Source organism: Trichoplusia ni, chromosome 8, assembly GCF_003590095.1.
Source record: "Trichoplusia ni isolate ovarian cell line Hi5 chromosome 8, tn1, whole genome shotgun sequence".
NCBI lineage: Eukaryota > Metazoa > Arthropoda > Insecta > Lepidoptera > Noctuidae > Trichoplusia > Trichoplusia ni.
In genome coordinates, this window is record NC_039485.1 from 14947846 (window position 1) to 14966322 (window position 18477).

Sequence of the window (18477 nt, forward strand, 5' to 3'; positions counted from 1 at the left end):
TTGTTTGGATAACTTGATTCTAGTTTTTATTTACAGTTATTGTTTAAAAAGACCAACTTCTACTTAAGATCACGTCGATAGTCGCTCAGTATCTGCAAGAGACAAGGAGTTGTCACAATACCAATAAATGTCAATTAACCATCAAAATATAATATTACGGGTACGCAGTGAATGTCCGTCTTTACCTTTACTTTTTTTGTAATATAATTTACCTATTCAGATGTTCCTTTGCAGTGCATGGTAGATATATATTTTTAGCGTTTTTAAACAAATTATAGATAAAGAAAAAAAGTGTATCAATTTTGAGTAAAACTCGCGATATTGATATATTAAAAAAATCGTCACCACCCTTTTATGAACGTTAATTAAAATATGTTGTTATCACCTATTGTTGTTACCGCCACATTAATCGTCTGCAATAGATGAAAAGGCCGTTGTTGTTGTTGTTATAGCGGTAACAAAAATTTAAGAAGCCAACCTTCGTCTTAGTAGTCAAAAAATTAATTGTAGTTTAATTTCATTGTGTTCTACCAACTTTAAAAAATTGTGAAATTTATATTGATTGTACATGACATCAGTAGGTATATTTAATCAAAAAAGGAACGGCTAGGCTAGTTATGCCGCTTCTCCTTTTTTTTTTTTCGGGGTGAAACGCTAATGTCTTCAACCCACGTCGAGGGCACGGCGTGGGGATATGTCGGACTTCCACCGACTAAAAACACCCCGGGCCCCTTCTACTGCTTTAGCCAGAGTCACGGGATCGCTCGCGCATACTCTGCGCGACTCTGGCTTCTCCTGCCGCAAAGGCACTTATGAAGCGGTAAAGGGTGGGTGAATCTGGGTGCTGTCCTTTGTCATTCAAAAAGTGCTACTAGTAAGCTAATTCGAATAAATGACATGATGCCGCCCCCCCCCCCCTTCTAAGGTCGGCACTACCAGGATCCAATGGAAAGAGATACCTACGGACCATTGCTCGGGAGATAAATGCATGGAGATACCGCAAAGCCGATCACCAAGTTCTGGAAATAACTTACTTCGATTGAAAAACAATTGAATTCATTTGATATAATAAAAATCTGTTTCAGACCCGTCCAGTGTGCTGAGGGGGATAAATGTATGATTTTGAATGCATGGTATGTTATTCAAAAAGGTAAGATAGGAATGATTATATTATCTTGTGCGACCCCCTTAAAAAGTTATCTGCTAGTTCCATTTTGAACTTGGAAAATAAAAAAAGATAGGAAAAACGTTCCTACATAATAAATACTGCATGCCCCCAGTTGCTGCTATAACAGCAAATACTAAAAATAAAGACCCAGGTTTAGCAACGCTTGTTAAATTTTGTTTGCCAATCTGTTTTTCTTCTGTCCCATTGGCAGGGAACCTGTGTCGCAAGACTGACTCGCGCTTGACCGTTTTTTACAATTGCCTTCATTTTCAAGCCCTCAACAGTTCTGATTAAGTGCCAGTAAGAAATTAACAATTACTTACCAAAGTAAAAGAATTGCTAACAAAATGTCTCAGACCGAATGGGAATTTTTGTTTATCTTTTTTTATCTATATCAGTTTAAAGTCACGCAATTTTTTTATTGAAAAAAAATTGCTGCAAACTTATTTAAAATTGAAATCATCAACACGTGCAACAATATTTTATTAAAAAAAAATGCCTTTTAAGGCAGATTGAAACCAGACTGTGAAACGAAACGTCAAATCATATAAAAACGTACCTGTTACTGTCAAAGTCAGGTGTTAAGCGCAAGTGTCAGATGTCAATATCAAAAGAGTCAAAAACACGGAAATAATTTGGATTTCAGTACATTCACAAATGTGACCATAAAATTGTCTTTATATAAAGAATAAAATTTCACTTATTGTAGTAAAAAGAAGAACTAATGGAGCTTCCATATGAGGTATGTACTGGACTTTTAAGAGTAAAACATCTGTGTTTTATCAAATTGATTAAAATTCTCTTTGTTCGTCTTTTCACGTCGTTTTTTCACGTCGTTTTTTCACGTGATATCGATTTTTTCTTTGTCTCTTGGGATGCCCCAAAGTTGTACTATACTTTTGCGACATTTTTTTTTACCTTACTATACAAACATATGAATAATTGAATGAAGTAAAACAGTGATAATAAGAATCAAAAACCTCCACTGCTCAAAATACTGGACTGAATTGGGGAAAATGAGTATCAAAAATTTACCCATTAAATTTACCTTCCCTTTGAATCAGTTTGGTCACCATATTTTACTGTCCATTTACAAATATTTTGTAATTATTTCCAGGTTTTGGTTTATCTTTTTAAGTACTTGCCAAAATCTGATAGAAAAGCAGCTAGTGAGACTTGTCGTGCCTGGTACCTAGCAGCAAATGATCAAAGCTTTTTGAAGAATAAAGTAGCTGTATTTTACAAAACACCTTTGACTGATGAACTGGTCTCACCCCTGAATATATTTGAGGAATCACCTATCATATATTATAATTATTTATTCAATGAAGTGGAAATATCAAATAAGCAAAATGATTTCTGGAACAAAATGGGTGAACACATCAAATGTTTGACCCTAAGAAACTGTGATATTTGTGAAAAAGTATTTGTGTTTATTTTACAAAAATGTACAAATATAGAAACATTAAATGTACAAAGCTGCAAGGAACTCTTTATGTCCGGACGCCTGTTAGAGGGTAAAACAGAAGGATTTTTAACACATAATTTAGAAAACTTAAAGTCATTAAGCTTATCAGGCAATCAGTACTTGACGGATGCACTATTTCATAGATTTATATCTGCTGCTCCTGCTTTGGAAGAATTGAATTTATCTGCATGCTCCCTCCAGTTTCATCTTGGCTTGGTTAAAAAGTTTTACCCACCAAGTACCAATATTTTTCAGAATCCGTCAGAAAGTGTTTTGACATTCTATTTCCTATTGCAACTGATCATCAGTAGAGCCGAAAAGATAAAACGATTGCAATTTTCTTGTACCCTGATTGATGGAGCAGCACTCAAATCTTTATCAGAAGTAGAAAATTTAAAGTTGGAATCATTACAAGTACATTCCTGTGATCAACTCACCAACACAGGCATATTAGCTCTAACATCTTATCAAACTTCTCTCAGAGAACTTGATATTGGCCTGTGCACTAGGGTGACTGATCAATCCCTTGTACATATTTGCAACAATCTAGTCAATTTAGAATACCTCAACATTCAAAGATGTAGAGCCGTCACTGATCTGGGTATAAGTGAACTACATAAGCTAACAAAATTAAAATCACTAAATATATCACAATGCGAGCTGTTGACTAAGGAGGGTCTGGAAAGTGGCATCTGTAAAGAAGAGAACAAACGGCTTGAGGAACTTGACATCAATTCATTGAATTTAGATCAAACTGGTCTCATCATGATTTCGGAACGCCTACCCAACTTACGCTCGTTAAACTTGAGCTACTGTTTTAATGCAGTAACTGACACATCTATTCAAGTCATTTTCAAGAATCAACTCTTACTTCAAACCTTGAAAATGAGTCACTGCGATAAGGTCTCTGATGCTGGGTTGACTGGTATGGGAAAAGTTGAAGCAGAGACTGGAGAAGATCGTCCTATAATGTCTAATTACGATGATGCACATGCGACGCCTAGAATACATCTAGGATCAAGAGCTGAAGAAGAAATAGTTCGCGACGCTAGACGGAAACGAGATGTTATGCGTATGTGTGAAAATCTATCAATGGATTCATACACAGGTTACTCGTTAGCTCGAATTAAAAGCCTTAAAGAATTAGACATTGGAGGATGCAACAGAATAACAGACGTGAGCCTGACCTATGCATTTAACTTTAGGGAACTAGTAGTTCTAAACCTGAGTAGGTGTCAACAAATTACACATGTAGGGATAGAGCATTTAGTCAAGAACTGTCCCAGCATTGAGTATATCAACCTGACAGATTGTTATAATTTGAATGATGAAGCTGTGAATGAAATAGTAAGAGACTTGAAGAGATTAAAACAACTTGAACTGCGGGTAAGTGGAAAAGAATTGAAAAATAGTTTGGCGACATCGCGATCGTGAAATAGCACTTTAGATGTCAAGTCATTTTGCATAACATACATCTATTTTATCTTTATATCCGTCGTAATAACGACGTTTATCTCTATTTCAGGGTTGTAATCAGCTTACAGATAAGACATTGGAGGCTGTAAGGATGCACTGTGGAAAACTTCAGTTTTTGGATGTGCAAGGCTGTCGCAACATGTCACCTGAGCTTGCATGTTCAATCGGATCTTTACCTTCACTGCATACTGTACTGATGTCCAAGCCAGGGCCATATATCGCTGATGGTCAGAAAAACAGAGCTCCCGCGCCAGCATTTTTACCTGCACTAATGAGAAAATTACGCTTACATTAGATTCCTTGACAACAACGCTATTCAATAGTTCTGCGTTGAACATTGTCAGTTCAACTATTAAAATGTTGCAAGTCGATGACTGATTCGTTACCATTGTACCAATATTATGAAACAATTGTTCTCCAAGTAGGAAGTAACTGGATCTGGATTATCTGAACAATACGTCGACATCTTGCAAGCGTAATTATCTTTAGTATCACTTTTACTGCCGACTGAGCGCCTCAAGGTCAATGTTGTTACAGACTAACGTGTAATTTTATTTATTTAACTGTGTATAGTGGCTCTAAGCCAAATTAAAACGTTAGAAAGTTAGCGCTAACAGTGGACATGTATGTTGACAATGATGTTCACAAATAGATTCGGTATTATTATATTATGTGGTTAATGTTTATGTTAAATTATTATCTTAATATTACAATCAACAATGTTTACATTTGAAATTTTAATTTAGATGTGTTCCTAAATAGGAATTAATCGCTGCTGTGATAACATTTTATATCTTATCTCTATTAAGTACAAATCCGAAAGCTATGAAATAAAGAGTTTTAACAACTTACAAGTTGGTTTTATTTACTATAAAAATAGTCAAAAGCATCAAAGCCAGTTCTGGTATCTAAAACAAAGTATCCTTTAGATACCTTGTGAACAGTGAATAAACTAGTGCAGGTGTTACTTAACAAATAAAATTCTTAGTAGGTTTCAATATTTTATTACATTGAATTTAAAAATAACTTATATTAAACATAGATAATGTATTCTTACATACTTGATTTACCTTAATCTTACCAAACTTTGTTCATAAACATATTTAATGTTATAATACAATGGCTGTAGAAAATAAAATTAATTGTAACTAAAACTATTGTGGTTGTATATATACCGGCTAAATAATAAATTTGTTGATATATGTAGTTCTGCAGACTATAAGGAAAGTACTAAATTACAGTATTACCTACTTAACAATGAGTTTTCAGTTTGTTACAGTGGTCTAAAAATAAAAGGGTTTGTTGTAAAAATAAAATGTTAGAATACAGACTATACAAGATGTACAATTTCAAACATCTGATTATTTAATATGGATGAATGTAACACAAAATGTTGCTGCTGTGCATGCATATCAGAAAATGCACGTTAATAATACTTAAAAAATTTCCAGCGTTTTGGTACTGTGTATTCTACCTCAAATTGAGATAATTGGTTAATTAACACCCTAAAATTAAGACTTACATAACATTATATATTTATAAATGATTTATATACTTGGAACTAATATATACAAAGTATATAATCTGTCAACAAAGAGGAAAACATATAATAGCATTTATACACATGAGCGAATTATTAAAACCTTTTTTTCTAATTTTGTATATATATATTAAATATCCCTGTTCATTGGATCAACAATTGCAGTTACACTGCTTTAAATAATAAACAAAAATGGTTTATTTGTACCAAAGTAAACCTCACAAGTGTCTCTAAAGCAAACAAAAAGGCCGAGGGATATTTGTCAAACACATCGACAGGCAAAAGGATATGTCTGCTAAATGTATTGCTCATAAGTACAATTAAGTCTTAATTGAGCTACTCGCGTTACCACCCGCTATTAAAAATGGTAAACCCTCTTATAACTGTAGGATAAATGCGCTGCCACAGTTTCGGCTTTTAATAGTAGTCCTGATCTTGTGACTTTTTAGTGGCAGCTTTTATGAAACAATAGCTAAATATTTGCAATGGTGCCACTGGTCTTTGCGTATTAATGCCGCGCGTCTTCATAACACTAGTGTTTCAAATCAAAAATATTTTGATAATATTGTGCACGTAACGTAAGAATATTTCAACATTTTTAAACTATTTTTTATAAAAACATTGAGCCAAGTTTTCTTTACATTAAAAATGTTCCTATTTATTCACTATTGAAAAGTTCATATTATTTTAGACATTGTTTCTCAATCTTTAATAAGGCACCAAAGCAATTGTAGCGACCATCACATGCTCGACTATTACTAACTAACATTTGTGGAATTGTCATAGTGTAATTGATGTTATGCATTACGCAAATGAGTTTAAGGAACCTTTGCCGCGGGAAAGGCATAATTAACTACTATTAAACAGTGAGAACAATATAAAGAGGCAGACCTCTCTTTTGAAGCTTTTCTATTGCAATTGTGGAAAAAAGACGGGCACTTGGAGGCGTAATTTTTCACAACGGCAACAGCAGCACTAAGCCAGAAAGGTATTAGTTACACGAGAATTTTTTAACTGTACATAATTAATACAGACGTAAAATAGGTAACTACAGTTTATTTGTAACAAAAAGCTTTGCCCGCGACGTTCCCAGTTCGTGTCAATATCTTATAGATGGACGAAATACTTACAACTAGATTTTTTGGTTACTTTTTTTTTCAAAATGGCTACCTATCTTATCAAAGCAAAATATAATCAATCACAATGTATAATTTGATTTTTCAAAGTAATTGTAATGAACATGACAACGTAATATCCCATTTGTTTTATATCTTCGTATTCAAATGTTACAAAAATAGTTAAATAAAATCAGTTCAATAACTTTGAAACTAAAAAATAATTTAAATTGACGAATAAAACTGTATTTAATACAATATATACTATGGTTATTAGGATCAGTGCAGATCAAGAGGAGTGCTGAACTAGGCGAACTCAAATAACAATAAAATATTAACTATGTTGGCAAATTGGACACTAATTACATATTTATAAATTGCTTAAAGCAATACGCGTGAGCGCGAGGCGGAGCGAGTATATGCTGCTAATAACTTTTGCACTGCATAAAGTAAATACTTTGATGCTACTAAAGTAATCTCTATTCCACGCAACTCTTGTTCTATACCGATCCTTCTGCTTGTGTGTTTTATACGTAGACTACACTAATCAGTTTTCAAAATCAGACCACACGTAAGTATTACCGAAGCAAAAATACCTAGAATTTGTAAGTTAGACGAGGTCTCGTCGGTTCGTGTCCTAGGCTGTCCTTAGGGTTTCAAGGTGAAAGAGGGCGACCGTATCTGCATCTGCGGCGTGTTAAGCGTGGAGCTGCTGGGCGACACACACGGCTCCTGAGAGTTATCGCACTCCAGATCTGGTATGCTAATATCCTCAAAGTCTGGAATATTCCCTGTATACGAGATTAGCTGATTCCCTTCAACTGAAAGTTGCCCAAAAAAATAGTATTAATATTTTTAGTTCGATTTAAGACCGACTGCAGTTAACTACATACTAATTCATTATCATAACCTAAAAAAAGAAATATGGTATAATCATGTATAACAATAATTATAAATGTGTAATAAATCAACATTATATGTATAGTCAACCATGCGGCTAATAAAAAGCATTCTTTAACTAGGTACTCAATACATAAACATAATAGTTAATAAATCTTAATTTTACAAATAAACTTTGAGAGCAATATCATACCTAAACATAATGCTAACTTATAGTAAAAAACTACGTAAGATTTAAATATACATACAACCCACGCCCAAAGTGTATAAACAAAATGGAACAAAAAAATTAAACTCTATGAAAATGCAGGTTTCGAGGGTAATAGGACTTCAAAGCGCGTAAAACAAATGAATCAAACATAATTATATACGCTTTATCATATGAAAAAACAATATAGTACTAACATAACATTCAAAAATCGATGCTGAAGGATTAAAACATAATTGCCTCTGAAAAAAAAAATAGGCAGCAAAATGTACTTAAAATGATCTTCCGATCCAGTTTCACAAGAGAAATTGATTACTACAGTTAATTCGTGCAAAATGCTATAATTAAAACATCTACTTTTGAGTTAGGTATGCGTAAAATGAATTACTACCAGTGTCCTCTGAAAACAGGTTCTGGACGCGAGAGTCATCACCGCTTACATTCGAAATCTCACCTTTCTGCTTCTTTGCTTTAATTAACAATAAAATATAAATTACAGATAACACATTACACAACATTCCTATAAACTACAGTGTCTTGCTTAAAGTGATCGTAACAACTATAATAGGTCGCGGCAAAAATGATGCATCTTTGGATATAAAACCACATTACAGCTGTTTACATCCTCTTTTTTTTTATTATAACATAAGTTTCTGAATTACTTTAACTCATGTAACATAATTTATACAACGCAGTAGTAAAATCAGAAAGTATAATTCTTAGAAAAATATATTCCTGGTAGAAAATATTTTGATGTGATATGACATTCTTAAACATAATTTTGTTGTGCTTAGGTGCGTTTCAATTAATTGAGTTGACCTAGAAGTCTGGAGTTCTAACGAGGTCACATTTGTCGCGACAGACTGTACCTATCCGAAGCACTGACCGAAACCACGACTATGTTAACCCTTTACCAAAAATACGTAATCCAACACGTCAAGTGGCCGTGACGCGGTCAGCGTTGCAAAAAATCTTGAAAGATGAAGTAGCAACAGGCTACTTTGCAGGGGAGGCCTCGCTGTTACCGATCAGCCAATCAAAATCAATCATCGGATACTGTTTGGTTGTAGTATCTACAATTAACATAAACTTGAAATATAACTCTGAAAATACATGCAGGTATGTAGGCCTTTCAGATCGCAATGATTAGTTGATGGAGTTGTGCATATGCCTTTCTGTTTGGGTGATGCTGTAGGTAGGTACACACGCTTGATCTTATTACATTATGTCAAACCAAAACGGCATACACTCTGGACATAGATTATGTTCAACTGTGTCTATTGCTAAGTACCTACAAGCTCCATTAGTATGTATGTGTTGCAGTTGTGTAAGCGAATAAGTTATCGCGTCGTGTCTGTAGGCGAGTGATTCAATATGCGTTATGAGTGAAATAGCAACCTTCGAGATACACACAGCAATACGGGCAGTAGGGAGAATGTTTAATTTGAACAGATTCTCAGCTTCTTTTGGGATGTCATTTGAAAAGATACGTTAAATGGGACTATATTCTAAGGGGTAACTTACCATTGCTAGCCGCAGATTTCGCCCTGTCGTCCATTGCGTTATAGGGAAGGCCGTAGAATGGATCATCGGATCCAAACAACTGGAAAACGTTAAATCATTAATAACTGTGAAAGGCCTCACAGACCAACATACCAAATACCGAACAGAACTACATACGATGATAAACAAATAAATGACGGATATACCAAAATAAAAAAAAGGTCTCAAACTACAAGTTCCAGCAACGTCTTAGCCAAAAGAAATTGTAGCTGCAGTAATTAAACCATCAGTTCTGTGCTGTGGAAGTAATGGACGGCTTTTACTCAATAGAATATCCATAATTTCATATTTATGTAGCATCTGTAAGACCTGTCGATTAAATATAACTATTACATAATTATTTGTTGTAGGCTGACAGGTAGGAATAGCGAGAGACATCGTAGGTAATAGTCTTGCATCAGCGCTCTATGGACAATACAAAAATATTTTTATGCATTTTATCCATGAATTACAATTAATTAAACCTAGATAAACTGTTCCTATCTAAATTTATAATTCTATTTAATGATCGGTGTAAAACTAAACCCTAGATGGACAATTACCCAAGCATAGTCACAAAATGTATCATTACATAAACTCGGGATCGTTCCAAGTGAACCGGTCTGTATTACGAAGTCATACGTCTGTGTGCGAGAGAATGGTGAGTGCCGTGCCGCACAAGGCTCTACACGCGGTCTCAACACGTTGCCTGCAACGTGACTTTAGCAGTGCTACCAACCTAACAAATATAAATATCAATGTTTACACTGCGCTTCACAGTAAGCTAGTGTGCGTGTGCGGAATACTATTTATGTGAGATTTTTATGGTCGCGTTCTTTTTGTCGTCGAATTTGCAAAATAAATACAAAATGTAATGGAATGAATGATAAGTAGATTTATCTTTCCTGCAAAGTTACACTTTTAAGATAAGCATATGACAGTACTATACGAATATGATATTATGTTATGATAAATTCGCATATTTAAAATATATTGGATCTATCAAAATATGTATATGAAAAACAAAAAGTCCTATTAAAAAAACTACTTGATGGCTAATATAGAGACATGCTTAAAAAAAACAGTTTAACAAGTTAAAAAAAAACTGAAAAAATTAACATATTCTACAAAAATAAATAATGTATCAACGATTATCATAATTTATATAAAACATTGTCTATTCAATGATCTTGAAACATGTGAGTGATTTATTCAAATAAAAATATACATACCCCTAGTAATGTGTTGGTGTCAAACGCGTAAGAATCGCTTCGTAGCAGGTCCCTTAAGGATTCAAGGTCAGTTTGCATAGATTCCAGATGGTCATCGATATCATGCCTGGAAAGTTGTAAACCATTACTGAAATTTTACTGGTACAATGGATAATTCTTTATACAACATGTGATACAGGCCTATGCATAATTCCAATATCATATTGATTTTACTCAGACAAGTTTAAAGCATTCTACAGCTTATTAGTAACCAGACAAGTACATTTTGGAATAAGGTATCACTATAACTTACCTGTTACTCAATTTATTAAAAAAAATCTATAATTGAACTAAAATAAAGGAACTTAAAAAATTGGTTAACCATAGCTAACGTGATTTTAGGAATTATTTACAATTACCAAAGCAAAATATTTGTAATTTGTTAGTTTCATATAGATACTTATTGAAGCGTAATAAAACGAAATTCAATAAATATTTATAGAATTCTCGTAATCCATGGTTAGGATTACTGTATTATTATCATGATTTTCACATACTTGTTTGAATTTGTTCCAAAGAGAGAAGTATATTCCTCCCGATTTTTGCTGATGTTATCTCTCCTATTCCTGAATATTAATAGGAGCATTATTACCTTACAAAACATGAACGAAAAACCCTGACACTTGCAAGTAACTTTCCTTACCATACCACAAGTAAAACGCCTACTTAGTTTAATTTCAATGGCACTTCAAGTGGTATTACAAAATCTCTGAAGGATTTTTTTAACCATATTTATACTTTTATAGTTAATACTGAACTCTACTAACGACACTTAAGCAAGGTCGTAAGAAATAAAAAGTGAACAAACCAAAAAAAAGAACAGAAAAAAGTAAAACGAAAAAAAATATGAAAATAGTTGTAAGCACCTTGATTGGAACCTGTTAACATTTGTATTGTTGTTGACAGTTGCGAGAGTCATGTTGTTCCAGTCAAAGTCGTCCTGAAGTTCTGTTTTGATGTCAGCCAGGTTCAATGTGTTGTTCTCAGCTGCCTTGTTGCCTTTCTTTGCCTTCTCCTTCTTGGACCTTTGTGCATCAGCTAATCTCTCCAATTTAATGTTAATACCACCCAGCATTTTGTCTTTTGAGGAAGTTATAAGGGACTCATCAACCAGCTCTTGTAGTGCATTTTGCATGTTGATATCTTCGGCAGCCACAACACCAGCGTCACTCACTGAATCATCACTTGCAAATATTTCTGCTGGTAACTTCAAATCAGCTGATGGGTTTATTGTGTTGTAGTTCTCTGGTGAGAGCAGACTTTTGCTTGAGGATGTGACTGTGCTTCTGTTGCCTACATTATTGCGGGCTTTGGAGTTTGATGGTATGTTGTGGCCTTCAATTTTGATGACAACTGGTAATGGTGAGCCCATTACATTGTTGGCCACTTGTTCTGTTGTAGTTTGGTCTAGCGTGGATGTCACTGGTGTTGGGGATGCTGATGTGATTATGGGGTATACAAGTCTACTTGCTCCTGAAAATATTTTTTTAATTAATGTTTGGTTATTTTTACATAGTATATCACTAAGAATGGAAATGAATAAGTACCTGTTTCATTGTCCTCTCCATCTTCCATAGTGACATGGTACATGGATGAGGCAGGATCAGCAGGGCTGCGGCTTGTGGTGGGGTTGGTCATGTTTGGCATGTCCACCGTTATATAGTCTGCGGCAGATATAGGCTCCTGATTGTTCTCATTGTGTAGGATATCATCATGTGCCAATTCATGAATAGTGGGTCCATCCTCCTGAGAAGAAACAAGATCATTATAAATTAACAATATTGCAATATGTTCTAATTCAACAATTTCCTAAATAGTTGTTATATGTGAGTTAACACACTTATGAGTTATGGTGTAACAAGAGCTATCTTTTTGCATTTGGGGAAAAATTACTTTATTGCTAACCCTACAGCAAAAGCAAGACTACATTCACAATTTAGTTAATATAAAATACTTACCAGGTTATCTTCACTTAACTCTTCTAAATTTGCATCTTTGTCCAGTTTCATATTCTTTAATCTCCCAGGATAAGAGCCATCTGTACCAGAATTATGAGCGGCACTGTTTATCATTAACTGATAAGGCCTCTTCACACCAACATTGTTCCCACTGGCATTTGGTGGTCTGGTTGGCTGTACTAGGGACATCAGGAATTGTATGAGCTGAAAACATATAAGAAAATTTATATATGAATTGATAAACAATCATTAATGAGCAAAAATTTAATGTTTATGTATTTAATAGCAATAAATTATAACACAACTTAAGTGCAAACAAATTTTAATGAACTATTTGTACAAAATGTAAAGAATACTTTGAAATTGGAGTCATTGATGTTCAGTGACCCGGGAGTCCTGATATCCAGACTTTTTGTATTAAAGTTACGACAGCACTTTATTGCATTTGACTAAGTTAAATTGTTATGTAACTTAATACAATAGACAGTCTTTTGATGCTGACTATGCCTCATAGACCACATCCCTTATCAAGTGTTATTTATAATGTATTACTCACATTGTTCACAATTTGTTGTTGTTTTATGTGTTTCTGTCTTAAAATGGCCACTTCCCTCCACAAAGCTTCATTTTCTTGTTTCATGGCACTAAACTTTGCATCCAGACTCTCCTGTTTCCCCTTCATTTGTTTCACATCAGTTAAAACTTTGTTCATCAGCTCTGGCTTCAGAAGAACTTTTTCACCATTTTCATTACTAGTTACTATTGATTTAGGGTTGGCAATCTTCCTTTTAATGTGCTCTAAGAGATATGCATGACCTTTCATAAAACAGGGATGTGAAAATTCAATTTCATCCTTCTCATATCGTAAGCCACCATTTTCAACAGAAGTGATCTTGTGAAATCCATACATATTTAACTGCCGTATAAAACTTGCCATATTGTTGTGTTTATAGTAAAGAGGCAAAAGCTCTCTTGCTATGTCAGCTTGATTTTTTATAACAAATGTTTTTCCACTCTGTAATGTAAATGTACATACATAAGTATGTTGGGTCTAGACATATTCCTGAACAATACTACCATTGAGATACATGTATTACAAGGAACTGTTAATACTACAACCAAGTACTTATTACCGTACCATACACTAACTTTCAATAAACAATGACAATGTTTAATGAAAGTCTATACTGGTAACAGCTAGAACCCAAAACGCATTTATGATAACTTTTTTTATTACCAAGAACCTTATTTTAATGAAATGACAATCATACAATTCTTGTATTTTACATATTAAAAACATTTGCTAAATTGCTATATCTATAGCAAAATACCTACAAAAAAACAACATAACAAACTAGAGTCAATAACAGCTGAATGTGAAACATATGTTGTCGTACAAAAATGATAGTAAGGCCTAAATTAATCAGTTGTGTTTATTAATTCACATCAGACACCAAAAGCATGGTAGAAAACGTGACCTGTAAACTATTTATTTATTAAGTTTCGCTTCTCGGAATATCTGTCACTTGCGACATTTTTAGGTTGTTTTCGTAATTACTTTCTACTCGGAAATACATCATTAATACGGTTTGGAGTCCTTTCAATGATCGGGAACATTATAGTAGAAACTTTTTGTAAGTTAAAATAACATAAAAACACTCACTGGGCTCCAGGAAATCAGATGGTTAGTCTCTGTATCATTGACCATTTTCCATAGTTTTCCGAGGAAAGCGGGCACACTGGCCCCAATTTCTACAACTGAACGCATGTTTAACTCAGTTGGTTATTCAACACTGTATAAAATTACCGTTTAAAGTACTCTTTCAATATTTTTTAGAAATATTTTGTTATTACACTCAAGAATATGATTCTCAAATCGCCATTTTAAATATTAACTCACACCAATACGGTAAATTATTGCACACATACAAAATTCAAAGAGCTCTTTATGATCATACGATCCTACGCAACACACACACATTTATAAGTTTAGTGCCAACGTTATAAAAATGAATGCGTTCAGTTTTAATAAATTTCCAATAAGTCGTCAAATACATTAAAATCTAAACTTACGAAGATAAAACACCTTTTGGATAAGTAACTTATATTGTGTTATAGAAATTTAGAAGGGTCATCATATTATTATCAATGATGGCTAGGCTTTTTCAATTTGCACTTCGAACCTCGAAGTTCATGGCAGCTGTAATGTAGATATTTCATTCGCCAGTTTATTTCTTTAAATCAAAGATAAAAATCGATCAAACAATTTTATTTTCTATCTATTGAAAGTATTTTTTCAGCAAGGACCACTTTAATTTTTTTAAGGTTGGTTAGGTTGTTTTTTTAATCAATCTTTTGTCTAAATAATTATCACAATAATTTATTCAACTTATTTGCGATGATAAGACTTTTGTTTGAAGACAATATTTTTTAAATAAATAAAACGCAAGGTAAGGTGACGTTGTTGGTATTTGAAGTTGTCGGTCTCGGTGTCATTCTGTCGATTGTTTGTCGGTGCCCGTAATCTTTCGCGTATCGCTAATCGTACAGAGCGCATTATTTATAGGGCATCTAGTATATCCGTTGAAGGATTTAGTAAGATATCTTTGGGTTTGTTATAAAAACCTATATATTTCAATTAAATTGGAATTATCTAGTCAGACTGTTCTTCACTGAGAGTAATATTGATCAGGTTTCTGAATACTACACATAAGCCGACAACATGGAGGTAAGAACAATTTTAATGAATAATACTATTAACTATCAGATAATTATTGCATCCGTTATTAAATACAATGTTGTAGATTGAAATCCTGAATGCTTCTGGATCTAAACCTTTGGGGAAGATAGTCGTCAATGAAGGTACTACCATTAAGAATGTGAAAGACAAGATTTATCAGACCGTAAAGAAATCCTTAGCTCCTAACCGTCAGGCAATAAGGTTAGATGCTAAAGGAAAAACTCTAAAGGATGAAGAAACACTGGGTGCCCTTAATATCCGAGATGGAGCAAAACTATATGTCAAAGACCTAGGACCTCAAATATCATGGACTACCGTGTTTCTGGCTGAATATGCTGGACCCTTGCTAATTTATCTATGGGTTTACAAAAGACCATGGATTCTGTTTGGAACTACAACTGAAGAACCTGGAATTGTGGCATCGTAAGTATCATACATATTTAATGACTTAAAAATGCATAATTGTTTAATTTATCCACTGTCTCCATAATTTGAGGAAGTTATATATTTTTGGGACAAACTTTAATTTGTATATTTTAATTTTTCAGTGTTGCAACAGCATGCTGGTCCTTCCACTATGCCAAGCGGTTGCTGGAGACCATATTTGTCCACAAGTTCTCTCATGGCACTATGCCTTTACGCAACCTCTTCAGGAACTGTGCTTACTACTGGCTGTTTACTTTGTATGTTGCTTACCACATCAACCATCCCCTTTACACTCCGCCTTGCAACACCTGCTTCTACGTAGGACTCTGTGGATTTATCGTAAGTCAAACTTTTTTAATTTATTTATACATTTGATTTCTTTTTAAAACCATATGATGTTCTTGCCTGTTATATCTACCCATTTTATTTAAAGCCTTTCACAATCATCTATTTATGCAGTAAGTATGTAACAATCATAGTATGATTTATATAACTAACTTCATTGTTTTCACTTCATACTTTTCTTATTTATATAATACCTAGTTGTGTTCAACCCTACCTAGTTTTGTTGTTGTATAGTAAAATAAAAAGTAAGTGATATCGAAGTAATATAGTAATTGTAACATATGACAAAATTTTCAAAAGAGGTGGTCATTCTAACTATCATAATGTATAGGACTGTTTAAACTGTTCCGTTAACAACATGTAATTTTAAAATCAATATTGCATCATGCAGGGCTGTCCAACAGTTTTCTGCTGACTTAAATAATTGTTAATATCATTCTTAATAAATAAAAATCGGCTAAGTTTTTTCGTAAGAGTAACAACACATGTATCTTCCATGATTTCACTTAATTATCGCGTGAATGGCATAAATTCCTTTATAAATAAACACGCCGCATGCGAACATATTATAAGCTACTTGAATAAGTTTTGTTGTAGTCATTGCTAACTCACAACCTCTAACCTTGTATGCGGCGCAAAGTCCAATCTTTCGACATCGACGACTTTGGCATTTTTAACAACGTAAATACTTGTCAAGCACTCATCATTGAGTAGCAATTGATTGAGATATGCAAGAATATAACTGTTATTCGATTCTAGTTTTTTATAGAACATGAATTCCTTATATACTAACCACCTATAACACACCTTTACCAATAATGAAAATTGAAATATTTTGTCATCAGTTTCATAAGGGACAATCATTTCAATAAGGGATGAATCTAAAATATTAAATAATAGTGGCTCATTCTCGTAATAAGTAGGTATAGGTAACATTTAGAAAGAGATCTGATTAGAAATGCGTACATAATTAGGTTTAATGAGTTATAATCTACAAAAATACAGTTAATTTGATACAGTCTACTTTTGAATGCGATATTGTTACGGCAGAACGAAATTTACGCAAGTAAACCACTATGCGCGGCTAGTAAAGAATAATACACACGTTTTATATATACACATAATATTAATGATTTCAGTTTTGTGAGCTGGGTAACTTGAGCACCCATATACTGCTGTCCAACCTGCGTCCGCCTGGCACCAAAGTGAGGAAGATCCCGATGCCCGACAACAACCCCTTCTCTCAGCTCTTCAACTTGGTCTCCTGTCCAAACTACACTTACGAGATCGGGTCATGGCTATTCTTCACTATCATGACCAAATGTGCTCCAGGTATGGCTTTGAAATAAATTTTATTTTGCATAGAAGAGATCTGGAAGCTGGTATAAATATACTAGTGTATGCTTGTAGATCAAAGGTTGAAATAATTATGTTTAAGTCGCGGGGCAATTCTTTATCTTGAATGGCAAAAGTATCACACCTAAGGTTAGATTTAGTTTCGGCCAAAATTCAATTACTAATCGATTTATCTTTTTATCACTATGATACTATCTGGAATTACATATTAATACAACAGACTGACGACTTGTCAACGTACATTTATTATGTAATGTTCATGAAAAAATAAAAGAACTATAATTAAATTTCGTAAACTGGAACGATATTGAAAGTTAAAACATAATGAATACGCATCATGAACTTTACTTGCGTTGTATGCAATTAACATAAATTCATTAAGCATGAGAATCATTTATGAATATTAAACGAAGTATACATTTACAAAAGTACGTGAATTACGTAACTTTTATATAATTGATTTTTTTTCTCTAAGGTTTTTGTTCAAATTTGGACTCGATGTCATAATCATTTGTTTTTTCTTTCAGCTGGTTTGTTTGCTGCCGCCGGTTGCTATCAGATGTCCGTTTGGGCGATTCTCAAGCACAAAAACTACCAGAAGGAATTCAGCAACTACCCCAAGGGACGTAAAGCAATCTTGCCTTTTATTCTTTAAATACTCAATTATTATAACTTATGAGCGACTGCTCGATACTAGACGAGGGATCTTAGTCACAATATTCCACATCTTAGTTTAATGGTCTGGTGTTAGATTGGGATCAAATGGGTGATGGCTTGTATTTATAGCATGAAATGGATGTTTTAGTTAAGAAATATTAATTAATTACACTTCGAAAAAAAAATGTTTTCTGTTATAAAATATGGTTAATTTAGTTCTATCTAATGTTATTATTTAAGACGACGCAATAACAAACTTTATGTTTGTCTAATAAAAGATTTTATAGAATATCCTCATTTTTTAAAT

General features: G+C 33.6%; 3 protein-coding genes across 10 annotated transcripts; 2 read left to right on the forward strand and 1 right to left on the reverse strand.

Moving 5' to 3' along the window:
* Window positions 1-1740: 1740 nt before the first annotated feature.
* On the forward strand, window positions 1741-4963 carry LOC113496888 (F-box/LRR-repeat protein 14-like). The gene is made up of 3 exons (XM_026876273.1): window positions 1741-1910; window positions 2286-4022; window positions 4162-4963. The coding sequence occupies exons 1-3, from the start codon at window positions 1893-1895 to the stop codon at window positions 4405-4407; spliced, it is 2001 nt and encodes a 666-aa protein (XP_026732074.1). The 5' UTR covers window positions 1741-1892; the 3' UTR covers window positions 4408-4963.
* A 137-nt stretch (window positions 4964-5100) lies between these two features.
* Window positions 5101-14562, reverse strand: LOC113496886 (heat shock factor protein). Of its 8 annotated transcripts, XM_026876264.1 has the most exons (11): window positions 14310-14561; window positions 13203-13661; window positions 12647-12850; window positions 12236-12434; window positions 11555-12161; window positions 11186-11254; window positions 10650-10755; window positions 9772-9843; window positions 9400-9478; window positions 8267-8344; window positions 5101-7588 (listed from the first exon to the last, which is right to left on the reverse strand). In XM_026876264.1, the coding sequence occupies exons 1-11, from the start codon at window positions 14412-14414 to the stop codon at window positions 7416-7418; spliced, it is 2151 nt and encodes a 716-aa protein (XP_026732065.1). In that variant the 5' UTR covers window positions 14415-14561; the 3' UTR covers window positions 5101-7415. The 8 variants fall into 8 exon arrangements, with proteins under 8 accessions (XP_026732065.1, XP_026732066.1, XP_026732068.1 ...); XM_026876265.1 differs by lacking the exon at window positions 11186-11254 and having other exon boundaries at window positions 14310-14562; XM_026876267.1 differs by lacking the exon at window positions 8267-8344.
* A 561-nt stretch (window positions 14563-15123) lies between these two features.
* LOC113496889 (probable very-long-chain enoyl-CoA reductase art-1) lies at window positions 15124-18467 on the forward strand. Its single transcript, XM_026876274.1, has 5 exons — window positions 15124-15374; window positions 15451-15809; window positions 15935-16151; window positions 17297-17489; window positions 18041-18467. The coding sequence occupies exons 1-5, from the start codon at window positions 15369-15371 to the stop codon at window positions 18166-18168; spliced, it is 903 nt and encodes a 300-aa protein (XP_026732075.1). The 5' UTR covers window positions 15124-15368; the 3' UTR covers window positions 18169-18467.
* The last annotated feature ends 10 nt before the right edge of the window (window positions 18468-18477 follow it).

What these genes read in the sequence shown, in the direction of transcription:
- LOC113496888 (XM_026876273.1), top strand. An exon ending in TAAAACAACTTGAACTGCGG is followed by an intron (nt 4,023 to 4,161) that starts GTAAGTGGAAAA and finishes TCTCTATTTCAG; the next exon opens with GGTTGTAATCAGCTTACAGA.
- LOC113496886 (XM_026876264.1), bottom strand. Translation starts at nt 14,414, where the DNA reads ATGCGTTCAGTTGTAGAAATTGGGGCCAGTGTGCCCGCTTTCCTCGGA. An exon ending in GTTAACAGGTTCCAATCAAG is followed by an intron (nt 11,255 to 11,554) that starts GTGCTTACAACT and finishes ATTAATATTCAG; the next exon opens with GAATAGGAGAGATAACATCA. An exon ending in AGCCTACAACAAATAATTAT is followed by an intron (nt 9,479 to 9,771) that starts GTAATAGTTATA and finishes AACGTTTTCCAG; the next exon opens with TTGTTTGGATCCGATGATCC.
- LOC113496889 (XM_026876274.1), top strand. An exon ending in GAACCTGGAATTGTGGCATC is followed by an intron (nt 15,810 to 15,934) that starts GTAAGTATCATA and finishes TTAATTTTTCAG; the next exon opens with TGTTGCAACAGCATGCTGGT. An exon ending in TAGGACTCTGTGGATTTATC is followed by an intron (nt 16,152 to 17,296) that starts GTAAGTCAAACT and finishes TAATGATTTCAG; the next exon opens with TTTTGTGAGCTGGGTAACTT.